The sequence below is a fragment of the Periplaneta americana genome, chromosome 12 (assembly GCF_040183065.1).
Source record: "Periplaneta americana isolate PAMFEO1 chromosome 12, P.americana_PAMFEO1_priV1, whole genome shotgun sequence".
Taxonomy (NCBI): Eukaryota; Metazoa; Arthropoda; class Insecta; order Blattodea; family Blattidae; genus Periplaneta; species Periplaneta americana.
The window spans coordinates 107,961,328-107,987,790 of NC_091128.1; the positions used below are offsets into that span (position 1 = coordinate 107,961,328).

Consider the following 26,463-nt stretch of genomic DNA (forward strand, 5'->3'; position numbering starts at 1 on the left):
TAATGAAGATTGACATCATTTAGATTTAATGTGTATATTTTATTTTACTTGTTATAGGTTTCCACTGAATTATGGTATTAACTTAATTTTAACCCTTGTTTTATACGTATTCAATAAATGGCGCTTGGCCCACTATGGTTGTGAACCCTTAAAATAACTTAAATTATATTATAATATTACATATTATATTATATTATATTATATTATATTATATTATATTATATCAGAAGTTACTGTTATAACATTATAGCATTATGTCCATCTAGAGAAATTACACTTTCCAATGGTGAAATAATAATTAATTATACAAATCGGTTAATTTAGCTTCCGATATTACTTCATACAAACACAGAAACATTTTCTGTAGGCTATCTTTCATAGCTTTCTATTGTTGCTGTCCAAGACCCCTTATAGACGAAGTCATTTGTTTTTTAATTCATTACACATCCTTAGATGGCAGTTATTTTAATTTTAAAACTCATTTATCTCATTAAATATCAGTCCTATCAAAATTTTTCAAGGAATAAAACTTATCGCAAATTATTTTTAAAGAAGCTTTTGTTATGTAACATTTTTCACAAAAATCAATAATAAGCGAGATATTTCGATTTATTTAATTCAGGCCCCCTTATAACCCCCCTTTTAAATAATGTATTTTGAATGTCATATAGCCTAAAATCTAAGTTACAACGAACTTAATTTACGTATTCCAATTTTCATCGAAATCCGTTCAGCCATTATCGCGTGAAAAGGTAACAAACATAGACAGACAGACAGACAGACAGACATAAAAACAAAAATTTCAAAAAAGCGATTTTCGGTTTCAGGATGATTAGTTATATATGTTAGGACCAATTATTTTTGGAAAATCTAAAATTACCAGAACAATTTCGGCTATAGATTTATTATTAGTGTAGATATTCGATACACTTCTGTTTTCTTGACTGTCCATCTTCATTAGCGCCATCTCTTAGGGAATTAACGAAGTTGTCTACTGTGGATTTTTGTATTTCGTAAAAACCGATATATCGTTTCAATCTCTATTTCCGTATACTTCTGTTGGCTACACTGGAGACTCCAAGTAGACCGAGAGTCCTACGAAATTAGAAGTGACATAAAAGTTGTAATGAACCGTCAAACGTCAAGTATTCGAAATAACATTTACAGAAAGTACGTATGCTTAAAATACTCTTCTTTTCAGTGCAAAGTTTCATATACGATCCAAGTATTGACATGTGTATAATAAAACAGTTTTATGTATGAAATGTCAGTAAATAGCTTCTTTCAGAAGGGGGCGTGACGTTGATTAGTTCTACTTTTAATATGAAGTTGGTCATATATCACATTTTAAAATAATGAATGCTCTGTATATCTTTTCCAACTATACAACAAGTTACGAATAAACTAACGTACGGAAAGTTCAGATGATTGTATTTTTGGTTCAGGGAAAATACTCTTCTTTTATGGAAATACTATCGTAGATCACTGAAGTATAGCACCTCAATCTCCACAAAACGTTCCTTACAAATTTTTACGAGTTTCATTTCCAAAATCGCCTGAACTTTCCGCCCGCTAGTTTAGGCTATACTTTGCAGTTTAGAAACATTTGAGGTTGTGTCAGTATGGCTAATAATTTAGACCTGCGTGGAATACTTGTCTTCATAATAGTAATACAAATCTTAATTATTTCTGTAACGGCACCGTGGGTTTAGCGTGTTAATTAATGTGGGAAATAATAACTGGTAGCATCTATTCTGCGAGTTAAAGGTTAGATTAGGTTAGTTGAGCGGATAGTCAAGTGACATTAGGCCGAGGAATGTGGCATGGTTAGAGTGGGTCAAGTGAAGGGATAGCTAAGTGATAGGAGATCGAGATCTGTAACAAGGTTAGAGTGGGTTATATGAGAGGATGGATAAATGACAGAAGATGGAGTAGCCAGATTAGAGTGGGTTATATGAAGAAATAGGTAAGTGACATGAGGCCAAGAAATATGATAAGGTTATAGTGACGTATATAAGGGGATAGCTAAGTATCATGAAGCCGAGGAATTTGACAAATTTAGAATGGATTAGGTGAAGAGGTAACTAAGTGCGACAATATTACAGATGTCTCTATAGTCTTCTACATCTGATCACAGTTGGTGCTGCTAAAGTAAACAAATAGCCTACTGTACCTGCACAATTAATTCAAATAATTTTGTTCATGTTTATTCTGTTACAGGTTAGGAAGATAATTTCAATTTAGTTAACTCCTCTAGAAGTTTCATTCTTCATATCAACAAGATGGACAGGAAAGGAAGTGCTGAGTTATTAAACACTGAGGCAGGCCACTCAAAACATGCAAGTTCTGATTCCTTGGCTTCAGATTCAAAGTCCAGCTCGCTTAATTCCAAGTTGGGTCAAGAGTCGGTATGTGTTCATTCATTGTCAATTTTAGTCGTGTTCTTCTTTTAATAACGATTAAAACATTTGGATTGCAGACTAATTCCTATTATAGCTGTCATTTAATTTCCAGTTTTGGGCTTAAAATGAAGAAACTTCGGTGTGCTTTGCGTGGAAAGAAAGTAAATTCAAAAGTACCTGAAGGTTAATTTGTAGGCTACAAAATTTTCAATCTGTTTTCCAAAATTATGGTTTTAGGCTATTGAAAGAAAAATTTTGATAATTTCATAGAAACTGTGTACTGCTATTGAATTCCAGCCACTGGGAAATATGCGTAGGAACTTGGGAATTTTGCTTGAGACGACACAGCATAACTGGAATCATAATATGTAGAATAGAATTATTTCGTTATTAGCAAGGAACTGCTGGTCTTTTACAAGGGATGTGACTGGGTTAGTGGGCTAGTTGAGGGAATATCTAAGTGACATAAGGCCGAGGAATTAATATCATTGAAATCTTTTTGGGCACGCTTCCGTACAGGGGCAGTGGCATTTCCTGTAAGGTTAGAGCCCAGTTTAGGTGTGTCTATATTAATCGAAAATTAGGGACTAGAAAATATTGAGGATAGAACGCATGTTTATATGATATTTTTGTTTCGATTAATACACACACACACGTCTAAACTGGGCTCTAACCTTAGAGGAAATGCAACTGCCCCTGTACAGAAGCGCACCCATCTTTTCACATATTAATCGGGCTCACAGCACTTAGATATTCCCTCAAGTAACCCATGAATCTTGTCACATACCTTGTAAAAGACCAGCGGTCCTTTGCTAATTACCAATTATTTTATTGTATTACCTCTTTTTTTTCCCTTCATACATTGCACTAGCTTCATAATTTTTTTGTTGGGGAGTGGCATGGGTGCCATCTCTCTAGTCAGCTGTGTAGGCTCGTGGTCCAATGAAGTCCAGCTAGATGCCATTTCATCTATTAGCATACTGTGCCTCTTCTGACTGATGCCATCTGTACTTTTTTCACAGTAGCCTACTACATCCAACTGCACCAGTTTGGGTAAATACTGTTGAAGTGATGATGAATGTTGAAATAAAGATTATGGTGAATTTATGGAGGGAAGTCTCACCTTATTCTCCTTTTCGATCTACCTTATATTATTTATGCTAGTTACTTACAAATTACACTTCAATCCAGTTTCAGTTCCTCCTTTTACCTAATAATCTAGTGTCTTAGCAACTGAAATAATTGAATAGTCTTTCTTAAACACGAATATGTACAATTTTCAGCCATTTTTGTTTTCGGTACTTGGCTCGGAACCTTACAGGGTGCTTGTGGAATAATGATGATGATGAGGGAAAATGGGAGAATCCCGAGAAAAATTTCTCGTGTTTGCTTTGTCTACCACAAATTCTTTCATGATGTAGACAGAGATTTAACCTATGTCGGCACTCTGCCATGGACAAGGTCACAACTGTGATAAGAGAACAACTTAAAAAAGACAACCATGTAATATATGTATGTATAGTTACAATACCATGTGCATTTACTCTTATGTCATATAGTATCAACAAAATAATATGGATATTAGGAAAATAATTAGCATTTTGTTCTTCAATATAAATTTTACCTAAGATTGTGTAATGTTCAGATCAACATGAAACTGAATACTTGTGAATGGCGTAGAGTACCATTCTGTAGCATATAACATTAGATATTTTAAATGAATTTTATAATTCTTTAGCACACACCGTAACATCATAAGCATGACGTTATTGCAGATATGCTTTGTGGTTTACGTACCCAGTACTCCGTTTCTATGAAATTACAAAAAATATCTAATAGCTATGTACATCCCAATTTTTTTATTTTAATCATCATTATCTCTTCAGGAAGAACACAAAATGTATGTTCACTGTTTAACTCAATTTAATGAAAATTTGAACACATATTACTCATAGTGCTACTGCTTCTGCTTCTTTTTCTTTTATTAGAAATCTTAGACTGTTAGCTTGTTTATATTTGTCGAAAAATTAGACTTAGCAAACCATATTTATAATTAGATTTCAGTATTTTTAGAAAATTATAACATTAAGAATGATATATTTAAATATTTCTATCTTCTTTCTGCTAGTATTTGTATATCTTCTACATTTACATGTCTTGGAAACAAAAAAAAAGTTACACGTAGAAACTAGAGACATGTGAAACATACAAAAAATCATTATAAGAAGAAGAGGAAGTATTGTGAAGCTGCAAGTATTTAATGGAAACCAGTGCAGATATATTTTCCCTGCTTCAGATATCGATAAATGTTGTGATAAACATATTAACTGAGATTTTTCATGGGTTTCCATAGCTATCCTAGGAAATGCTTGGTTACATCTTGAGCAATTCTTTCAAGTTCCTTTCAATTGGTCATTATTTCATTCATATGTGATGCTGAATAACCACTGTAAGTAATGTTTTCGATTAATGAAGGTAACCCAAACAAAATAGCAAATTACTTTTAATAGGAAATTTTTCTTCTTGTCTGCAGGTAAGTTCAGGCAAAGGCTCTCCTTCTAAGAGTTACTGTTCATCCAGCTCAACTTCAACTGAAAATGTAGTCTCCACTCTCGAAAGTAAAGTTAAAGGCAAAGTAAGTAGCTGTGTCACTTTAGCAATACGTGTAGTTGTTACTTTCGGATTAACTCCAGGTGGAATGATAGTGCAGGGGTATTTTTCTGTTGGAGATGATACAGAAGTACTTCACATTTGATAAAAACTAAAGTAATTTAGAATTTGAAATATAAATGCCGTATATTAAGTCTAGTGATGAAAAATTTTAAATTGTTGATTTCATCAGACAGAAAGGAGCCATAGTACAAAAGTTTTACTACATTATGACTTTTAGTTTTTTGTATGAGTCTGAAGCCGAGATGTTTACAAGATGAGAAGACTAGAAAAATGTGTTATAAGATTAAGATTTTGGTAGAACATTGTTTAAAATATCAGAAACATAACAAAGACATCTTTTTTAGAAATAAATCTTTATATCGTCGGCTTAGAGTGTAAACCTGCTAACTGCCAAATAGAAAATTTTACAAGGGAAACAAAACTGAGTTTAAATTAACTCTGAAGCTTTAGGACCAAATCCAAAGTACAGGTACAAATGCCACGTGTACTTTGGATTTGATCCTAAAGTTTCAAAGTTAATTTAAACTTAGTTTTTTGTTTCTCTTGTAAAATTTTCTTTTTGGCGGTTAGCAGGTTTACACTCTTAAGCCGACGATATGACAAACTGTACCCATAACAGATATAAATGGTGCACTCTCACAAGAATGGATAAAAATCACACTTCCTTTCAAGTGTATTTATACAGACCAAGTATAAAATAAAAAGCATACATTGACCTCAGAAGTACTGAAGTGATCAGTTATCTCTAAAGACTGGAACTGGGACAAACCAAGTAACCTAATCTTTATAGATGATTTCTTAACTCTGTTTCGAAAGCAGAACACTTGACAACTAAGTCACTGACTCTTGTCGCCATTTTTGGTTTATTTGAGACCCATTTTCAGTTTGTGCACCTGATAATATATCATCGTAGATTTCTTAACTTGCAATGTAATTTTAACTTAGGAGCACTGAAGTATTTTCATTGTATATGTTTGTAATATGGACGTGGGATACTCTCTAAAGTAAGGTGCTGACCACTTTAATACGAATTACTTTTGCTGATTTCAGACTTTACATCTTGTTTTGTGAGTGGAATGGATTTCAGGAGTATGTAAATATGCATGTTATTTACACTTTTTAAATTCAAAATTAATTAATCTGTATATAGTTTACTAACTTGGTCCTTGAAAAGGATTGTGTTCAACACTGAAGAAAGTTAAGGTGACTAGCTACCAGTTTTAGTGAATGACGTTACAAGAAAGTTCTCGTGTGCTGCTGTTTCATTTCAATTGGTAGCATCTCAAATTAGTTTGCTATATTCTGTAGCTTATTCTTTCTCGCTCATGCATGTTATCCTTACCTGTAATGTTTTTTTCTTCCAAGTTTGAGTAGTAAGAAAAGTATTGATCTGGAAATAGAATCTCAGGTATCTTGATAAGAATATATGTTCGTAATTTTATATTCCACTTTGGAAATGTAATTAATAACTTCTTAGTGTCTCAGATGTGTTAAAATATAATTCGTATGTTCATAATTTCTTAGTTCCACTTCGAAAACCTATTTAATAACATTTTAGTGTCATTTTTATATAGATGTCTTGTGATAATCATATTCTATGGAAATATCTTTCATCATTTTTTTGTAACTTGTTTAATTTAATCTAGGTATAGTTTGCTCGAAACTTTTCATCAGTACACACGTGTGACTTCGTTGCAAGTTTTCATCCATAGTAAGCACTAGAGCAATGTAATGAAAATTTTTTGCTCGCTTGTATTCATTCAAAGGTCCCAACTCGAGTCTGTTTCCTTTCAGCAAAGAGCATTCTAAGCCATGTTGACAAGCAAACTATGCTCACATGGAAGGAGATTCACAGGAAGCAACCGAGAATTGTTGAAATTTTTTTCAGAATAGCACACAGTCTGCAGTACTCTTTACTGTGACCTAATGGGTTAGATATGTTTTATGGCATAATGCAGTGTAAAATAATAGAATAATATTTATGTTCGTTCTGATTTACACTGTTTTACTACATTTTGTGCTCAATTTTACTTTCTTCTTTTATTTCAAATTCTATATCAATGAGAATGAATTGTATAGTACATATATTTTATCTTTTCGTGTTTGCATGTAGACAGCTGCCACTGTGTACTGCCACTTCGGCTCTACTCCAATGAGCGTGAAAAGATAAAAATGTATGCACTGTACATTTTTCATCTTGTACACTACATGAAGTCCCGTGCCGTTGCGTTATGGTCTAAAACATCCTGCCTAGGACTCGCATTACGGAATGCACGCTGGTTTGAGTCCCCATGGTGGAAGAAATTTTTTCATGAAATTTCTGCCAGTATATGGGACTGGTGCCCACCCAGCATCGTGATGCACTTGGGGAGCTACTATAGGTAGTGAAAATCTGGTTTCACAAACCAGCTATAACGGCTGGGGGGATCATCGTACTAACCACATGATACCTCCATACTGGTTTGATGATCGTCCACCTCTGCTTCAGCATGTGGACGTGAGACCAGCAGCCGGCTGGTCGGTCTTGGCCCTTCAGGGCTGTAGTGCCAGGGACTTTTTTTTTACACTACACGAAACTTAAATAATTCCTATATTAAATCATGTCTTTGCATCAAAAATAGAAATACTACACACATAAATATTATACAAAATTGTGTCATTGGTTCGAAAATTAAAAAAATGATACGAGAGTAACAACTGAGAGCAAAGAAATTAAATAATTATTTATGTTTTTTCTGTAACAAATTTTTCCCACACATCACTTTTGAGGTTTAATGGCTTGCTTGCTCCTATTAAAAGTTCAGCATCCACAACCTGTCTAGTTTCCCCATCCATGTTTACTGTCATGAGTATGTTTTTCTTGTCTTGTGCATCACTCACTTTAGGTTTAGTAGCGAGCAGTGAAGTCTCGTAAATTCGCAGCATCTAGCAGTTTAATAGTCAACTATATGATCACTTTCTCATGCTCGAGCAACATTAGTAAATGCAGTGCTCTAGTGCAGAGCACTGTTTACAGACATTGGAAGAAGTAAGTGTGCTATGCTTCTACACAGTGTGTTCAGTGTGAACCTCACTGTCCACGAAATGTATTTGCTAGCTAGTTCACAAAAGTTATTTTTATATGAAGATTAAAAGTGTATGCCATCTAATATGCCGCACAAAGGTACCATTCCAAAATCTTCACCATTAAATGTTGATATTGCTGCCTTTGCCCTCTTGAGTTTTATATCTGGAATGTTGTATTACATTCGCAACCATACAAAGAACTACGAGATGTGGAAGACCTCCTCTAGTAGCAAATACGAGTGTATAGCACTGGTTTGACGAAAAGTTTCTAGCAAATTATAACATTTCCAAAATACTACAATAAAGAGGTAGGTGTAGTTGTGTGTGTGCATAGCATGTGAGAATAAATAATTTTTTCGTATTTTACTATTTTATACTATCAAATGTTAACCCTGAGGACTACTTTGCATATAGAAGTCGATGCTACTGCTGATCCACGAAATTAAATTGATGGAACTTCGTGTTCTCTGGATTCAGATGAGTAAGATTAAGGGAAATGCTTTCAGTTATCTTTCTGCTTGTGAATATTGTCTTTAACTTTTCATAAGCCTTTCCAAGAGTGATTCAGCTTATCGGTTAGTTGATGACTTTTCGCGAAAGAAATAAGATTTATTTCCTCACCGGATTTTGTGAAACTTGCAGCAGATTAAGATGTTGTGCAGAAAGTTTTCATGAACACTGTTTTCTGTGTCAGTCTCATTTCACCATTGCAGACATACATGTCAGTTTGTGTACAGTAGTGGCAAAAAAACCGGACCGATCCTTGTAGCTGATACGAAAGAATCCTGTGCTGTGTATTGTGTCAAACTGTGGTAATTGCAATATGGATAGTGCAGTCAGAGGTATGTACTGCTATTTAATGTAAAAATACGCAATTATCTTTGCCGAATAGAGGTAGAAATGTAATATTGATGCCAGATGAAAATAAAACTCTCAAAGTTTTTTCGTCTGTAAGTTTGAGGCACTGAAGGAAACAAAAGATGGTAAGAATCGAACAAATGCAATAAATTGCATTGTTACAATTAATTATATAAGATGGATGTGTTTTGTGACTAGCAAAATTTGAATCTGTGACTCTGAAATCAGCTACAAGGGTCGGTCTGGCTTTTTTGCTACTACTGTACTTTCAGTAACCTCAGTAATACAAAAAAAAAAAATTGTGAAAGAGGCACATGAACTAAGAAATAAAATCTCGAAAGTCATTCAAGAATGGCAGAGAATTTAGAGAAGAGCTGTTGTTTGATCATCCGCTCTCCTGTTTTACACAGAATGAACAAAACTCTGCTTTACCATTGTGCAGAAATTTTTCTATTGGTAGGTACTAGCGTTGTGCATTGCTGGCACTTTGATCGGTTCAAGTTTGTTGAGTTTGGCGAAGTTCGATATTCGTCAGTGTTCGCTCTGCAGTAGGAGGCCTGTCATGTTTGTTTGGTCTTTTTATAAAGCTGTCCTCCACTTCCACCCCTTCATCATTTTAACTGCTTATGGATTTTAACACATCTTGCGATTAGTTTTTCAGATGAAATAGGACGAATTTTGTAGTATCTTCATTGCCTCTCTCATGCAGACACTAATCGGCATGTCAAAACATTAAACTACTACCATAATTTTTTTTTAAAAGCTCTTATATGTTAATGATCAAGGAACACTTAAAGTTGTATGTCTTTTGTCTGTGTGCTTACTAGAGAATTTGCCGCATAGTGATCTAAGCAAATTTCTGTTCACTCTTTATAAAATATAGCCATTCTATTGTAATTGTGACAGTGATTTTTCGGTATCTACTCCCACTTTATTCCTTCCTTTTTATTTATTTGTCGGTCTAATGTATAAAGCTATAAACCCTTCAACAATTTTTATTCAAGGTTATTTGCTTGTTGAGTGAAGTTTTCTCCAAAATATATCACATTGTAAGACATACATGATATTTTGTTAACCATGTGCCTCTAACAGTTCTTTATTTGAACAGTTTTTCTTTTCTTTTCTTTTCTTTTCTTTCTTCCCTAAACTAAGTCATATAGAAAACTATTTTCTTAAACTGTTGTAGGTCATAAACAGATTTATGCAGTTCACTTGATATAAATTCATGTTGTCAGCCAATTAATAAATTATGCTTTAGTTTAGTAAATATTTTAATTTGGAATAAAGTAAATAGGGAGTTAAATACTTAATTACAATTTATAACTTTTCATATGAACCCTTTCACTGCCAATAGATTAAAAAAAGTAATATATTCATAGTTTACAAGTTCCATTGAAAATTATAATTTATTTTTCACATGGTTAATGTATTATGTGTATCTGAACTAATTATTATACAGGACCGAGTATTGGAGGTATTGCAGAAGAAAATCCAGGATTGAAGGAAATAGAAAAAGATTATCAATAAAATATGAAAATAATCTGACCAGTTTTCTTCTGCATAAAAGGTTTTCAGTTATGAGTTTATGAAATCAAGTTAATAACTTGAGTAACTCTGAGACAGTAAGATAGATCATATTCATTTTATAATATATACTGAGTATAATAATATAAATATTTTTGCATTATGTTTTTTTAGTAAACAGTTCTTTCAAATTAGTTACGTACATTGAATCGACAGATGCTGTACATATGCTGAGCTATTGCTTGCCATACGTAGACTTATTTTCTTATAATTTTGTATTATACATAGGACACAGATTAAACATGCTTTCACTACTACACTGCTCTTTTTGCTATAATATAAATTTGTTTGCCTTGCTGCAAAAATATTTGAAAAGGCTACTTACTACTTTTAAGTGCTGTAGTAAGTCTTGAAGTTTCTGGAAGCTTTTGTGTATCAGAAGTGCTTCATGATATTATCACAATCTACTATATACAGTCGCGAAGCTTGAGGTGTTTTTTTGCAAATCTCGTGATAAAGCGCTCCAAGCGGTTAGCAACTAGAAACAATAGACTGTCCATGGTTGACTTTGGACTGTGTCATATTTCTATCGAGTGCTAGCTCGTTGCGTATTTCACATTGATGCTTGTGAAATGTTCGTTATTGGTTATAATGAAAATGTTAATGGCTAAAATATAATAATTGGAATAATAATGTGGGACAAGGAGGAGACGTTTGTAGTGCTATAAATTGTAGCAACAGTAAGAGAAAGAGGCCAGAGTTATCCTTTTTCCGGTTTCCGAAAGATTCAGAAAGGTTCCTGGGTTTCCACAAGAATGCTGTGCAGAAACAAAACTGTTAATTTGAAGTTCTTTGTGACTGTTAGGATATATTATATCCTTAAATTTCACAATGAAATGTTTCAGTCTAACCGAAAGGACATTGGATACCGGTTAAAGTTCTGTCACTTAGGCTGCTAAATTTCCAGAGAAATAAAGGTTAGGTCTACTTTTTTTTTTTTTCAGAGGATATATTTTTAATTGTAGCTATTAATTAATTAAGTTTGTTTTAATGAAATTTATTGATCACGTTTTATTTTCAATTCTGGTGGGATTATTATTGCTTAGGCCTACTTTTTTCTTCAAGGGATATGTTTTTAATTATAGCTGTTAATTTTGTTGTTATTTTTATTTGTTGCTTTACTAGAGACGTAGAAAAAGTCTGTTACAATAAAATTTATTGATCACGTTTTATTTCCAATTCTGGTGTGATTATTATTGCTTAACCTCATCCCACTTTGTTAACTACGTAAGCCTACACAACAAGTACCGGTACACGTAAGTTACTCCATTAATTCATATTTCCATTATTATTGTTGTAAAGAGAAATGCAAATTAATATTTATTGGTTTCATAGTTAATTATCGCTATAATCTTGAATGAGTGAAGCTATTATAGTAAATTTCAGTTCGTTTTGCACAAACAAAAATTATATTAACTTATTTCTTGCAGGTATCTTCGAGTTTATGGTGGAATTTAATATACTTCATTAAAATAATAAATTAACTTTTATGCATTTAATATTTCAATAATGGAAGGAAGGTGTTAATTTTTCCAAAAGAACACGACAACGAAAGTGTAACATATTTTGTCGGCTACTAGGAGAGAGATCTGCGATGATGAGGCGATAGTAGCGATCCTAGTGGTGGGCAACTACCCATGTTTGCATTTTTACTACATATTGGGCTTCGCGACTGTATATAGTAGACTGTGATATTATAATATTCGAACATTGCATCATGAGTCTATTGAAGGCTTCTTAGTGATTTTTATTTACTGGTACTGTAAAGTAATTTCCCTTTGTAATATAAGTCTACTAATGAGACGAGACTATATTTCTATGAAATGTAATTATTGTATTCTACGTGTTTATTGCAGACAAATGTTTCTGAACCTGGTCCTCCATCACGGCCAGATGACCCACCCCTTAATCCTGGAGAGAAGGTTCAAGGCGTGGCAAGAGAAGTCACTTACCTCTGTCCATATAGTGGTCCTGCTAGAGGTGTATTATCTGTAACAAATTATAAGCTACATTTTCGCAGCATGGATAGAGATACACCATATGTTGTGGATGTGCCACTTGGCGTGGTAAGTGTGTAATGTTACAGTTGTATCTGCACACATGCAAAGCACTTTGTTACCATTTGCACAAAACATTTCCCTCCCCTCCCCCTCCACTGTATGAAATTTTACGTAAATTGATATTTATGTAAAATTATTAGAACTTTAAAAGAAGTAATAAACAAAATTCTGTTTAATTCACATTTGTCACATTTTGTCTGTCTTGCAAAATTACTATTTCAATATGTTTCATATATTCATTAACTATCACTCTTAGGCCGTATGATCATCTGTTTCTAACCAAAGCTTTTTTTGTTAGAATATAGGTTCATACAAAGACACTTGGGTTCAATTCCTGACATCCTACGGAAGTTACAATAAACAAAGCAGTTTATCTATGAGGGCTTTCCTTTTATTCTATCTTCTCTTTCCACCATCACCTATATTATCTTACGATTCTGGTTAACCCATGCTGCTGCTCTTCCTCCTCCTCCTCCTCCTCCTCCTCCTACTACTGCTTCTGCTGCTGCTGCCGCCAACACCACTGCCGCCACTACTACTACTACCACTACCACCACCATCAGCATTACTATCACTGCTACCATTATGATTCTTGCCTCTACTCTTATAGCATAATATTATCCAGAGTTATAAGACAAAAATTAAGTGAATAAATGAAACAACAGAAATGAAGATTTTAAGAATGTCAATCTTCTTAATGTATCCAGCTGTTTGCTGACAACATAAAGTCCACTGTAGTCTATTCAGTTGTTGTTTTTCACGAGAAATGAGGGGTATTTTGATCAGTGTTCATTATAGATGCCTGTAAGATTTTAAGAAGAATTACACAAAAATCACCAAGGGATAAAATCAGGAGCAACATAATTTGGGATGAATTGGAAATTAAACCTGAATAATTAGATAATAGAAAGGAAAATTAAGTGGAATGAACATATTGATGGTATGGAGGACAACAGATTAGTGAAGAGAATTAGAGGTTGGAAGCCAAATGGGATGAGAAGTTTAGGATGCCCAGAATTGACATGGAAAGATATGCGTACACAGCAATGATGAATGGACGCAACAAGCTGCAGGCTTAATGCGAAAGGAAGAAGAAGAAGAAGAAAAATATACACAAGCGTGAAGTATTGAAATTTAGGAATAGTGATTATAATATAGTCAGTGTGTGTTTCTTTATACTTTATTTGGTTTGCTTATTGCATCTTTTTATAGATGCAAGAAGCAATATGCTGGACAATCGAAAGTTTAATTTTGAAATTATAGTCAGAAGATTTTCATACCACCCATTTTACGATTCTGGAAAGTTTTATACATATATATAATTTAACAAAAATGGGCACTTATATTCTTTAAATTGAAGTTCTATTGGAACAGCCCTGTAATCGGCACGCGCGGTGTGTGCGTGCGCCCCCCCCCCCCCGTCTTAATATTTTATTTGGAGATGTTAAAAGGTTATTGTATATTAATGCTGAATTGTTGGCAGTGAAACCATTAATGTTGTCATGTGCTCCAGGATTTTTCACAGGTTAACTTTTCATTGATAATTTCTGGACATTGTAGGAGATAACTTGATTATTTTTGCATAGAGAGTTGTTAAAATATTCCCAAGATAATTATATTTCTTTGTTGATTGTCATATTTAGTACATGAAATCAGTAATCACAGTACCTAGATGTGTCCTACTTCATAGTACGTGAATATATATAGTGTGAAGTCATATAGTATTTTATAATCCTAGTATATAAAATTATTATTTCCTAACTTTCAATTTTAAGGTTTGTATTTTATGCATTGTGAGATAAGTGGTTTATTGAAATGTTCCTATTTTAGGTAAGCAGAATTGAAAAAGTTGGTGGAGCATCGAGTAGAGGAGAGAATTCATATGGAATAGAAGTCTTTTGTAAAGATATGCGTAATCTTAGGTTCGCACATAAACAGGTACGGTATTATGTAATAATTCTTACATATTTTTGAAAACTGTAACTTGAATGTTAGCAATATACAGAACATACATTCATATTCACTGCTTGATACTTCAATTTCTTTAAAAAATTTAAATTCACTTTTAAATTCACAAAAATTGTTTATTATCTCCTTACATTTAACTCTTTGCAGGTGCGAAATGTAATTTTACTTTACCTATCTACCTAACTACACTTGCCTTGATATACCACGGACTGATTAGCTTCACTTCTAATTGTGTTACTAGTCACAAGGAGGCCATTTTTCCTCCTTTCCTGCATGAATTTTAAAACCTGTACTTCAGGATTCTTCCTTTCCGTGGGCTGGTGAACTTCTTTCTTATCGCTTTAGAAGCAAATATCACCATTCTGTGTTGGCGCCATAAGCAAATGTTGCTCTCTGCTTCACCGAATTCTCTTGTAGCCTGCCTGTTTTCATGGTTTTCAGCATAATATATCTTTTATTTGAAGCTTGCTTCATACGACACCCTTTGCTTTTTGACTTCCATCTTCTGATCAAGTAAACTCACTTTTGAAGTTTTTACCGTTATTAACAACAATGCCTACAAAAATACGGAAGCGCTCGAAGTGAGGAACATTAGGAACGACTAGCAAGGAGGTGACCCTAAAAAACTGAAGCACACCCAGAACCTAGGCAAAACGATAAGCAGAATTTTCGAGTTTACATACGAATCTAGTGCGCCATTGATTGTAATGCGCACCCCGATTTTGGAGCCTAAATCCAGCTTAAAAAGTATGCATTAGATTCGAGATTCCCCTTTATATTGGATATTGTAATTTTTTTGCTTATTCTCAGTGTTGTCATTTTCATGATGATGATGATTACGATGTAAAATCTAATTTTTAGATTTTTATGAAAATGCATGTAAACATTTCTATTATGAGGAACAAATGCCTTTTCAAATAATACCTACTCTTCACTCCGTATTTTCTGTCCTAGCTTATAGAAACAGGACTGTATTAATTTATATATCACATGCAGACTATAGTCTTGTGAATGACTAGTACTAATAAAATGAAATGGATGTGTTTGAATGTGTTTTTTTCTTCCAGGAAAATCACTCAAGACGAAATGTTTTTGAGAAACTCCAACAGTATGCATTTCCTCTGTCACACAAGTTACCTCTGTTTGCCTTCGAGTACAGTGAAACATTTCCAGAAAATGGTTGGACAGTTCACGAACCAATAGCAGAGCTTAAACGCATGGTAAATATATATATTGTGTCTGTAGTCCATTAATTTTAAAATTTTTGCTGCACTCGTGTCTTATTTCTCATCTTATTCCAGCGGCTCCCCTCCCACCGATCTCTGGTACCTTTTACGGCTTAATTTGAATATATAGTGTACATATTACTGATTTTGGAAAATGTGACCGCATTACAGTAGTCTGATGAGATTTGTGAGATCATTAGCGACATCTGTGATCCTGCTTATAGAGTTGGGGCAAATAACGACAAGTTAAATGCCCTGCCATTGGACAAAAAAAAAAAAAAATCAAATACAGATTTAAAGAAAATATTAATTTATATCAAAAATTAATTTTGAGGTTCACATTTAAGCATGAACAGTAAGAACAGTTATTAAACAAGTGTTAAGCTAAATAATATTTTACATTGTAACAGTGACCAATAGGGTATTCAATTTTGTTGGTATAGTGCTGGCCTTCTATGCCCGAGATTTCGAATTTGATCCCAGGCAGGTCGATGGCATTTAAGTGTGCTTAAATGCGACAGTCTCATGTCTGTAGATTTACTGGCATGTAAAAGAACTCCTGTGGGACAAAATTTAGGCACACCGGCGATGCTGATATAACCTCGATAGTTGCGTCATTAAATAAAACATAACATTTTTTAACATTCAAGGGAAATATCTAATAGAAAATTGGTCCACGCCTTTGGAGTAACATTAGCACATCTGACCGCAAAATCAGGTGGCCTGGGTTCGAATCCTGGTCGAGGCAAGTTACCTGGTTGAGAGTTTTTCCGGGGTTTTTGCTCAACCCAATATAAGCAAATGCTAGGTACTATCGGTGCTGGACTCTGGACTCATTTCCCTTTCACCGGCATTATCACCATTTCATTCAGACGCTAAATAACCTGAGATATTGATACAGTGTTGTAAAATAACCCACTAAAAAATAGGAAATTATGAATAAATGTAACATTTGTAAAGATTTTTATTCATTTATCTTATGTGTATGAGCTTAATTTTTTGACAGTTTGCTCGCCATTAGATCCATTGTTCACAAGATCAAACTCAGCTGAGTACGAATAGTATTTTATGAGTGTTAAAATCATCTAACAGTACTTGCAACCGAATGGATATAATTGTTGATAATGTCCAGTCTTGAAATACTGAAAACTTGTAGACATATTATGTAGAGACGTTTTGTGGGGTACTTAATAGCTGAAAGGGAGCTGAAATAGTTCACTCATCATATTGAAAAGTCACAGGTTCCATGATAGGCAGAGGAAAGAAACTTTTATTTTTGTTGTGAACTTCATAATTACTCTGCAGCCTACTTAATCTTCTATAATAAGAATATTACTATTATCGTACATCTTCTAGTGTTAAATTTATGTAAACATGGGAGCTCTTTATTTCTGCCCTCTTTAACCATTATCTATTTAAGCTAGAAACCTCCAAAATATCCGAATTGATTTTTAATTTTTATTTGTTAATTTCTAAGGACTAAAATTTTCAAACTTTCTAGTTCAGGATACAGTAATAAAATGAAAGGATTATTGTATACAAGTTCCTATAATTTGCTTTCTTTCAGGGTGTTCCAAATGATATGTGGAAAATCTCGAAGATTAATGAGAATTACGAGATATGTGACAGCTATCCAACAGTACTGGCAGTTCCAGCTCAGGCCACAGATGACGACCTGAGAGCAGTGGCAGCATTTAGAAGTCGCGGTCGTATTCCAGTATTGTCATGGATCCATCCCGAGAGCCAGGCTACCATTACTCGCTGTTCTCAGCCGTTGGTTGGTGTCAGTGGCAAAAGAAGCAGAGAAGATGAGCGATACATCCAGCTTATCATGGATGCTAATGCTCAGTCACATAAAATGTTTATTATGGATGCACGTCCAAGGTAAATTCGTATGTTCATAAATACAGTGTGTCCCATTTGCTACCGAATCCAGAATTTATTTTAATAATTCCAATATTAATGAAGATATTGTTCACTGTTGTGTGGTGCAACTTGGAGTAGCAACAGTGCACTTGTCTGCTTGCTTATTGTGTTTGTTGCATTGCGTGTGTAATCATTGATTGTTGATTGTGTTTATTCGTAATTCGAGTGTATTGGAAGACAGACTCAGTACAGGCATGTCAAGAGCTGTTTAGAGAGATTTGGAGACAACTGACATCCACCAAGTAAGTCCACCATTTGGGTCTTATCGAAGAAACTTGAAACACATGGGACTTTACTGGACAGACATACAGGAGGTAGAGAATAAATGATACAGAAAACGATCGAGGCTGTGAAGGATAGGCTACTGACTTCTCTCTCTAAATCACTCTGCCAACTTTTGCAAGAAACAGGAATGTCCAAAAGCACTTGTCAGCGTGCTGCAAAAAAAGTGAAGCTTCATGCTTACCATTTCATTGTGGTGCACGAATTAAAAGAAACTGACAAAGTGAAACGAGTACATTACTGTCAAATGTTTCAAACATTTCTTCAAAATAATCCGACCATTCTGGACTACACTTGGTTCACTGACGAGCTGTGGTTTCACCTGTCAGGATACATAAATAATCAAAATTTCCGTATTTGGGCAAGTAAAAACCCCCATATGATACATGAAGAGCCCCTTCATTCAGAAAAGATTGATGTTTTGTGTGCAATATCACGACGGTGAATAATTGGTCCCACTTGAAATATTCAATACATTTGTAAATCAACTGGACAACCAGGAACTCACCATGGAATATTTCCAACAAGATGGTGCGACATGCCACACATCAATTGCCAGCATGGTCGAAATTCAGTCCTTTTTCGGTGATTGTGTCATTTCGAAAGAGCTTTGGCCTGACATCACTTGATTTTTTTTTTGGGGGAGGGGGACATCTGAAAGGGATAGTTTGTAAGAACAAACTACGAACCACAGACGCTTTGAAAGAAAACATCATCACAGAGATCCAGACCATAAACGTGGATATCCTAGCGAAGACATCCATAATATGGTCTGGCGAATTCAATCTTGCCTAGATGCAAATGGCCGGCACATCCAGCATCTGTTATGTCACCACATTTCTCGTAGAATGAGGTAAGTCGTCTTCAAATTTCTTTGCAATATCTTCATTAGTATTGGAATTATTAAAATAAATTCCGGGTTCAGTAGTGAGTGGAACACACTGCATTTATGTAATGTTTATTTGTTTATAGTTTGTTAATGTTCTCTTTTTCTACTTTTGCTCTGATATCTTAATTTATTCCTTCCTTCGTTTTCTATAGTTTCCTTTCACATCTTCATTTTCCTTTCTTTTTTTTATTGCATTCTTTTCTATTCCTTTCCCATCTACTTCTTTCATTCTCTTTTTCTCTGCTGTGCCAAACACATCTTCGATAAATGCCTTAATATCATTCTTTCATCATTCTTACAAGGGTTAGGATAGGATAAGACAGATAATTTTCATCAACATGTAAGAATACATAGTTCCTATTTTTTGACCAGTATTATATCAATAAAATTAAATTTTACTTTTGCAGTGCAAATGCTATAGCAAACAAGGCGAAAGGTGGAGGCTATGAGTCAGAAGATGCATATCAGAATGCTGAGCTTGTCTTTCTAGATATTCATAACATCCATGTAATGAGAGAAAGCCTTAGGAAGTTAAAAGGTAAGAACAGCGAACATTATGACTTTCTGTTACTATTCCCTGGTGACTGAATGATAATTAAATGAGACACATTTCAATCGTTTGTTTTATCCATAAAACAGAAATTTGAAAACTTAAGAATTTCTGAAGACAATTTTCTCAATAACACCGCATAATCACTCAAACACACCTTCATGCTATAGTTTTAAACTGTAATGTTAAATTAAAAATTTTACTGTGTGCATTTCTCTTATGTTTATCTAAGTATATACACTTATTTTTGCGGCTGCAAAAGAGTATTTGAAGGCTTTAAGGAACCAACCTGGACAAAATACTCAATGTCCCATCCCTACCTTCCCGTGGTACAGCTGTTAGTATGCATAATTTTACAAGCCGAACTAAAGGGAAGGGCTACTCATCATTTAGCACCAGTCAGCTTGATGAGTTAAACACCGAATTTGGTATAATTTTCCTCTATTCAATACCTAATTCCCTCTTTACCCTTTCCTATCCAGTCCTCTGACTGAACTCTTACTTTCTTCGATCCCGACTGTATTAGAGCATTTGAGCCTAAGGGTTCATTTCACTTTCCTTCCTACCCTTTCTAGTTTCTGTTCCTAGTGCTGACCTGCTGTGGCACTAAATTCGTCCTCCAGTGGCTTAAGGAGGGAAAACTGGTGATCAACAAGATCTCCCAACTAGGTCCAGTAGGTCTGTCGACCAACAGCAGGTGTGATCCTCCAGACATTGTGGGGGTTGTGTGTGGATGAAGTAGCCACCAAAACATTAAAATATGATGTTCACTTAAATCGGCTACAACTTGCTTTAACCACTCCAATATGAAATGAGTACCATTAACGTCAAATTATCCGGAAGTAAAATAGTCCCCCAATCGGATCTCCGGGCGGGGACTACTTTAATGGTACAGAATCAACTAAACATCTTACCTCAAAATCTGTGCTTCGTTGGCTGACCATGACAATATCTTTGAAAAATATTGGAGTGCAAGAGGTCAAATGACATTATTGTCAAACGGCTAGCATTAGAAAAGACACTTATTTGAGTAAAGAGGTAAACATTGCACTTACATTGCGTATCTCGTGGACAGTTTTTGTGCTATATTTGGAGAATATTGGGTTTGCAGTGAAAGACCTGCCCTTAGGCAGAAAACTATGAATAATAATAATAATAATAATAATGTTTGATATTTCATTGAATCTATTTATAATATATCTCATTGTTCCCTACAGAGTTATGTTTCCCAAACATTGAAGAGTCTCGCTGGCTTTCTGGAGTCGAATCTACATATTGGTTAAAACACATCAAATGCATTTTGGCTGGAGCCGTTCGTATTGTCGATAAAGTAGAGAATCACAAAACCTCTGTTTTGGTGCATTGTTCAGATGGCTGGGATCGTACTGCTCAGGTAAGTCATCTGGTTTCTAAATGCATGTTAAATTCTATAACCTTTCGAAATTTGTGTAATATTTTACAGTAATTTATTGATTGAATTGTGTTGTGACACTACTTATTTATTTTTAAGGTGCCAAGAAGTGTGCGTGGTTTCCTATTGTTTGTAGTACTGTAATCTGCCTTGTCTCGTTAATTGACATTTTTCTGGATTTTATTGTAAGCACATCATTTTTGTAGATAGTATCTTTCAAGATTTACTGGTATTACTAAAATTATTTCTCTTTGCTTTTAACCTTGATGCTGTGTGAGAGTAAAGATGAGCGTGTTGACGTGCGTGCGTTTTTTTTTATCCTTTCACATAATATGTAATATTATTGTGAGACCAGAAATTCATTTGTATTAAAAGTTAAGAATGACACTGAATATGGTTGAATTGATGTAGTATTGGTTAGGAGGAGTTTTAAAACTGGTTTAAAAGTGTAGCAAGAACTAGACAATACATCATGAAAACCTCTCGCTGATTTGTAATGGCAGTTTGAAGGATTAAAGATCGTTAACAGTACCTATGGGAAATACTGAATGGCAATAATGGCTTTTAAGAGGAGTGGAAGCATGGCTTTTATGTTTATAAATGACACTAACTAAAAACATTAATTTTTAATATATATATATATATATATATATATATATATATATATAAATCCTAGCTCTAATTATTATGTATTTTTTTGTAACTACAAATTATTTTCGTATATAAATCTAATATATTTTCTATTTCCTGTTTATTTTGTATAGCTTACAGCTTTGGCAATGCTAATGCTTGATCCATATTACCGGACAATAAAGGGTTTCGAAGTGCTTATTGAAAAGGAGTGGCTTAGTTTTGGACACAAGTTTCAACAAGTAAGTGTACAACTTGAAATAACAACATACTACCACTATCATTGGCTATCATTAGTAATGTTTGATTTACTTATATTTGCTACATATATGCTTTTATTTACAGCGAATTGGACATGGTGATGATCATCATTCAGATGCTGACAGATCACCTGTATTTCTTCAGTTTATTGACTGCGTCTATCAAATCACTACACAGTTTCCGAATGCTTTTGAGTTTAACGATCATTTTCTTATTACAATACTTGATCATCTGTACTCCTGTCGTTTTGGGACATTCTTATTTAACAGGTAATATTCTGGTTTCATTTCTAATCTGTTTACATATGAATTAATATATTCCATTTTCTTGCTTTTATAGATATCATTTGAATTCGAACCTTGCATCTACATTCACTGTAAGCCATATAGATAAAGTAAATAATGAGGAATATTGCAAAGTTTTTAAAATAAATTTGAAATTATTTGTTGTAGGCCTTCTTTTTAGTAGCAGTAGTAGTTTATCATTATTTGATGCTTAGTGTCAGCTGTGTAACTCAGTCGATGGAGCAATTGGGTATGAAAAAGAAAGTCCTGGGTTCAATTCTGAGTGGTGGCGGGATTTTTCTCATTGCCAGAACTTCCAGAGTAGCCCCGAAGTTCACTCAGCCTCTTATGGAATTGAGTAATAAGGTCATGAAAGCATGGAGCTGTACTTCCATTCCCCTCAAATGTCTTCATGCATGTAAAGGGGATACCTTTACCTTTAATGCTTAGTCACTCAGAAGATTTCCACTTGCCTTTGTACTGTTCATTATAAATAGCTGATTGTTTCATTAACGCTACTCAGTGATCTGCAGAGTTAAATATGGTTTCGGTTCATGACAGAACTTTCATTATAAAGTGTTCACTTTGATCTTGTTGTTACGTGAAAAAGTCTGTAGCATCTTTTGTAGCAATTTTTGATATTATAGTGTGATTTCGTTCCATACTGTAGCAAAATTTGCTGTCTGGTGGTTTAAATTTGAATTTTGGATTTTTTTGTACCCTTCTTGAAGTCATGATCATGGTAATTTGTAGCACCACATGCTTTGCAGATTTCTAGCAACAAGTTTGTTTCGCAAGTACGAATTTCTCTGATCCCTCATAGTCAGTCATACCAATGACTAGGGACACTTGATTTTCACGATTGATTTTTTTCACGAATTTCTGCCAATTGAATCAGGAGAGTGAAAATTTTTTTATAGGTATGAACAAGACTCATTCTGTAGACAGATTTTATGATCATAATTCATAACTTGTCGCAAATTTTGCTCGTTCCCTTTTTTTTTTTCATCAGTCACGAAATTCCATTCTATTTTCGATAATGAGACATTCAAAATAATTACGAGAATGAGTTTGTCTTTCATGTTTTATCATGTGGAAAGCATGGCTGCTCAGCTGTGGAAAATGAAAATGTGTTGCATATGAGAAATGCTTAGTTTTGTTACACACTAACACAATAACAAGAAATTATGTAAAAGACATTTATCACATTTTCAGCAAGATTGCACAACGAAAACTAAGTAGTAATGTATTTTGATACTTTGACAGCCAAGCAATCTGTCGTAGTGTGCAAATGAACATAGGCTTAATGCTTTTGGTATTCACGTGATACTTTTCTCCCTATGTGTAACCAGCACTTATTAATACCAGTTTGCTCGTAAAGATCGGGGTTTTGAAGCAACTTCCATGTTTCAGTTAAAACTTTTTCTTTACGATTTACATTTCTAAATGCCTACTTTTTTCATGATTGACATATTTAAATAACTACTTTTTTCACGAATTACAGTAGTGTTATGTACCGACTTCGATATATTTTATCCACCATTTTACAGTCTCTCTACCAATGATCCACTGCCCCTCAACATTTCTAACCATCTGAAATGGTAGGATTGGGGATAGATTTGTTGTTGCTCTTCTTTTGTATGTTCTAATCATACAATAAATATCATTATCTGCTTCATTGCTGGTTCCATATTATAAAAAATGTATTTTTGGTTGCGGAATGAAGAATCAGTGTTCGTTGTGGTGCTGTAACAATGGAATTTCCTAAACGAGTTACTCGAGACTTTTCTACTTGTGACAGGAAGGGGGCATTACATGATTGACATTGTACTCGTATTATACAAAACATCTCAATCTCTTGGCTGCAACGAGAATGAAGCTAAGGATTTCACACCATTGGAAGTTGGTATTATCACAGTCTAGTATATACAGTCACGAAGCTCAATACGTAGTAAATATGCATCCGAAGATGGTTGCTAACCACTCGGATCACTAATATCGCCTTATTACAGACAATGCGAAATAGTATCGGCACAGTCTATTGTTCCTAGCACCCTCACAACACAAGCTTCGTGACTATATACTAGACTGTGGTACTATCCTGGCTAGTTAACTACCAAACTATTAGCACGGGTGTAAGGTTGAGGGGTGGTCCATGCATCAGATTGCAACAGGCCAGCTCATTATTGCTAACAAACTATAGGCTTCAGCTTGCTTGTTACCTGGTTGTGAGAGGGCAATTACTACGATATTTTGTCAAAACTTCTGCGTGAACAAACGTGCACCAACCTATTCTTAATCTATGTGTCAATTTCACAATTGCTTTAAAGAGTGTTTTCCAGTTTTTAATTGGCAACACTGATTACATAGTATAAGCAGTCGAAAAATGTGCAGTCTCAGTCTGCTGCAATTGCCCAAAATTGTGTTGCAATAAACAAGTTTTAAGAAGTAGAAAGATGAACGTTTTCCTAAAAAAAGGAAATAAAAAATGCTTTCTTCTTCAAGTGTTTGGATGGATACACTTTTGTCTTTGTTTGTTCTGCGTATTTGTATATAGTGCATTGGCCTTTTATTGTTGATGTGCAGTGACAGAGAAAGAGCTGCTGAAAGTGTGAAACAGAAGACTGTGTCATTGTGGTCATTCATAAATTCTCACCTGGATGTATATCGAAATCCTCTCTACTGGTCTCCAGCCACATTTCAGCAGGTGCTAGTTCCAATTGCTAGTGTGAGGCACATTACTCTGTGGAAAGGTCATTACTGTCGTTGGAATCCCAGTATGCGTCCACAGGTATGTTATCTTTTTATTATTTTTCAGTATACAACTCTTATAAATTAAACTGTTTTTACAGTTGCTTAATAAAATTTTAATCTTGTTTCTAACATTGTTAGATTTTTATTTAATGTTCCTGTATTGTTCCTTGTTTCACAGATATGTTGGAGTTTTTGCAATTAGTAAACTGTTTCAATTAAAAAATGACTAGATGAATAATTGTGATTTAGATCCTTGGTTATGTTACAATGTCTACTATATAAAAAAAAATAACTTAAATACATGTAGAGATTGTAGTTAGCAATTTCATAAACGTCTGGATTGGTAACATTTTTACATTATCATTATACGAAGTATAAAGGGAAAATATTGTCATACTGCAGAAATTATGTTTCGAGATTTATACAAAAATATTTGTTTGCACCTATCATAATTAGGGAGCGGATTTTTATGTGCCAAACAATTTTTAAATATTTATTTTTTTTTATATGCTAAAAAGTACGAAAATATTTGCTAAAAACAAAAAAAAAATATTTGTTTTAAATATGACAAAAATACCCTACTTAGCTTGGAAAAAAAAATGTTACAAGGTACTCACCAACCACACTTGAGTGCTAGTAGTTGGCCGAGAATTGCGGTGAACAACAAAGGTCATCTCCAAATTCTCCATCACAAATGCATGCCGATTATCTCTGAACAGCGACTTATACTGTGATAACGACCTTTCCACATCACAGGACGTCGGACGTGCATATTTAAAGAGAGAAATGTCACAAACACATACACCGGCAATTTCACCTACAGGCACACCCTCCAATACTTGAGCAACTTTACACATTTTTTTTATCCACTGTTTTTCCCGAACACATTCTGGAATTTGTCCCTTAGCAATTGTGCTTCTGAACCTGGTAGCGAGTCTAGTTTAATTTTCATGGCACGCACCTCCCTGTTTCAGACAACAGATTTTTGGATGTTTCGATTTTTTTTTTTATGGTGTCACACAAAAAGCTTAGATTTGCTAATAGGAAAGTCAGTATACTTGAAGGATATCAATTGATGAAGCCCGATAACACGGAATCACAACAAGACATATTGGCTTACTTGATGGACATGGGCGAGAGATTTGTTTAAATTAAATAATGTTCATACCCGAGCTCTTATCTGTTGTGTTTCACAAACAAAGCGTGGAATGAAATCATCTTCAGCAACAATAAACATTCCTAATTATGTGTTGCAAGATCTCTCCTCCTTGTCCACGTTAATTTATTCTCTACTAATAACGCTGATATGCTGCCTAGCAGTTCTCAGAACTTGAGGTGATACTATTACAAAAATGGATCATGGATACACCACACAGCGCTTAGAAACTCGAAGCAACCAAGAATTCTTGAAAAGCGAACATACTTCTGAGTGACATAATTGATTTAGTTTTAAAATGTTTAAAAGTTCTTGTAAAAAAATTATTTAAGTAAAAAAACTCCAAGATTTATATGTTTATAATAGATTTCCTGAAAATATGTATTTACATAATTTTTTTGTGAAAATGTGCGTTTTTTATGTGAAATAAAATTCGTATTTTAAACTTGAAACTTCATGTTCGAAATTTTTAACTTTATTAAT

General features: G+C 34.2%; 1 protein-coding gene across 5 annotated transcripts in view; it reads left to right on the forward strand.

Annotated features, from left to right (window-relative positions):
* Window positions 1-1,042: 1,042 nt before the first annotated feature.
* mtm (phosphatidylinositol-3-phosphate phosphatase) overlaps window positions 1,043-26,463 on the forward strand; it is a 35,546-nt gene continuing 10,125 nt past the window's right edge. Inside the window, exons 1-12 of one of the 5 annotated variants that reach the window (XM_069841896.1) lie at window positions 1,043-1,170; window positions 2,221-2,339; window positions 4,936-5,037; window positions 12,440-12,649; window positions 14,474-14,581; window positions 15,679-15,831; window positions 17,405-17,721; window positions 19,342-19,472; window positions 20,702-20,877; window positions 21,660-21,767; window positions 21,871-22,055; window positions 24,657-24,861. In XM_069841896.1, the coding sequence (XP_069697997.1) occupies window positions 2,283-2,339; window positions 4,936-5,037; window positions 12,440-12,649; window positions 14,474-14,581; window positions 15,679-15,831; window positions 17,405-17,721; window positions 19,342-19,472; window positions 20,702-20,877; window positions 21,660-21,767; window positions 21,871-22,055; window positions 24,657-24,861 (1,752 nt within the window). In that variant the 5' untranslated portion in view covers window positions 1,043-1,170; window positions 2,221-2,282. Of the gene's footprint in view, window positions 1,171-1,947; window positions 1,967-2,220; window positions 2,409-4,935; window positions 5,038-12,439; window positions 12,650-14,473; window positions 14,582-15,678; window positions 15,832-17,404; window positions 17,722-19,341; window positions 19,473-20,701; window positions 20,878-21,659; window positions 21,768-21,870; window positions 22,056-24,656; window positions 24,862-26,463 lie in introns of those variants that run through there. The other 4 variants (XM_069841894.1, XM_069841895.1, XM_069841897.1 and 1 more) reach the window with 4 other exon arrangements.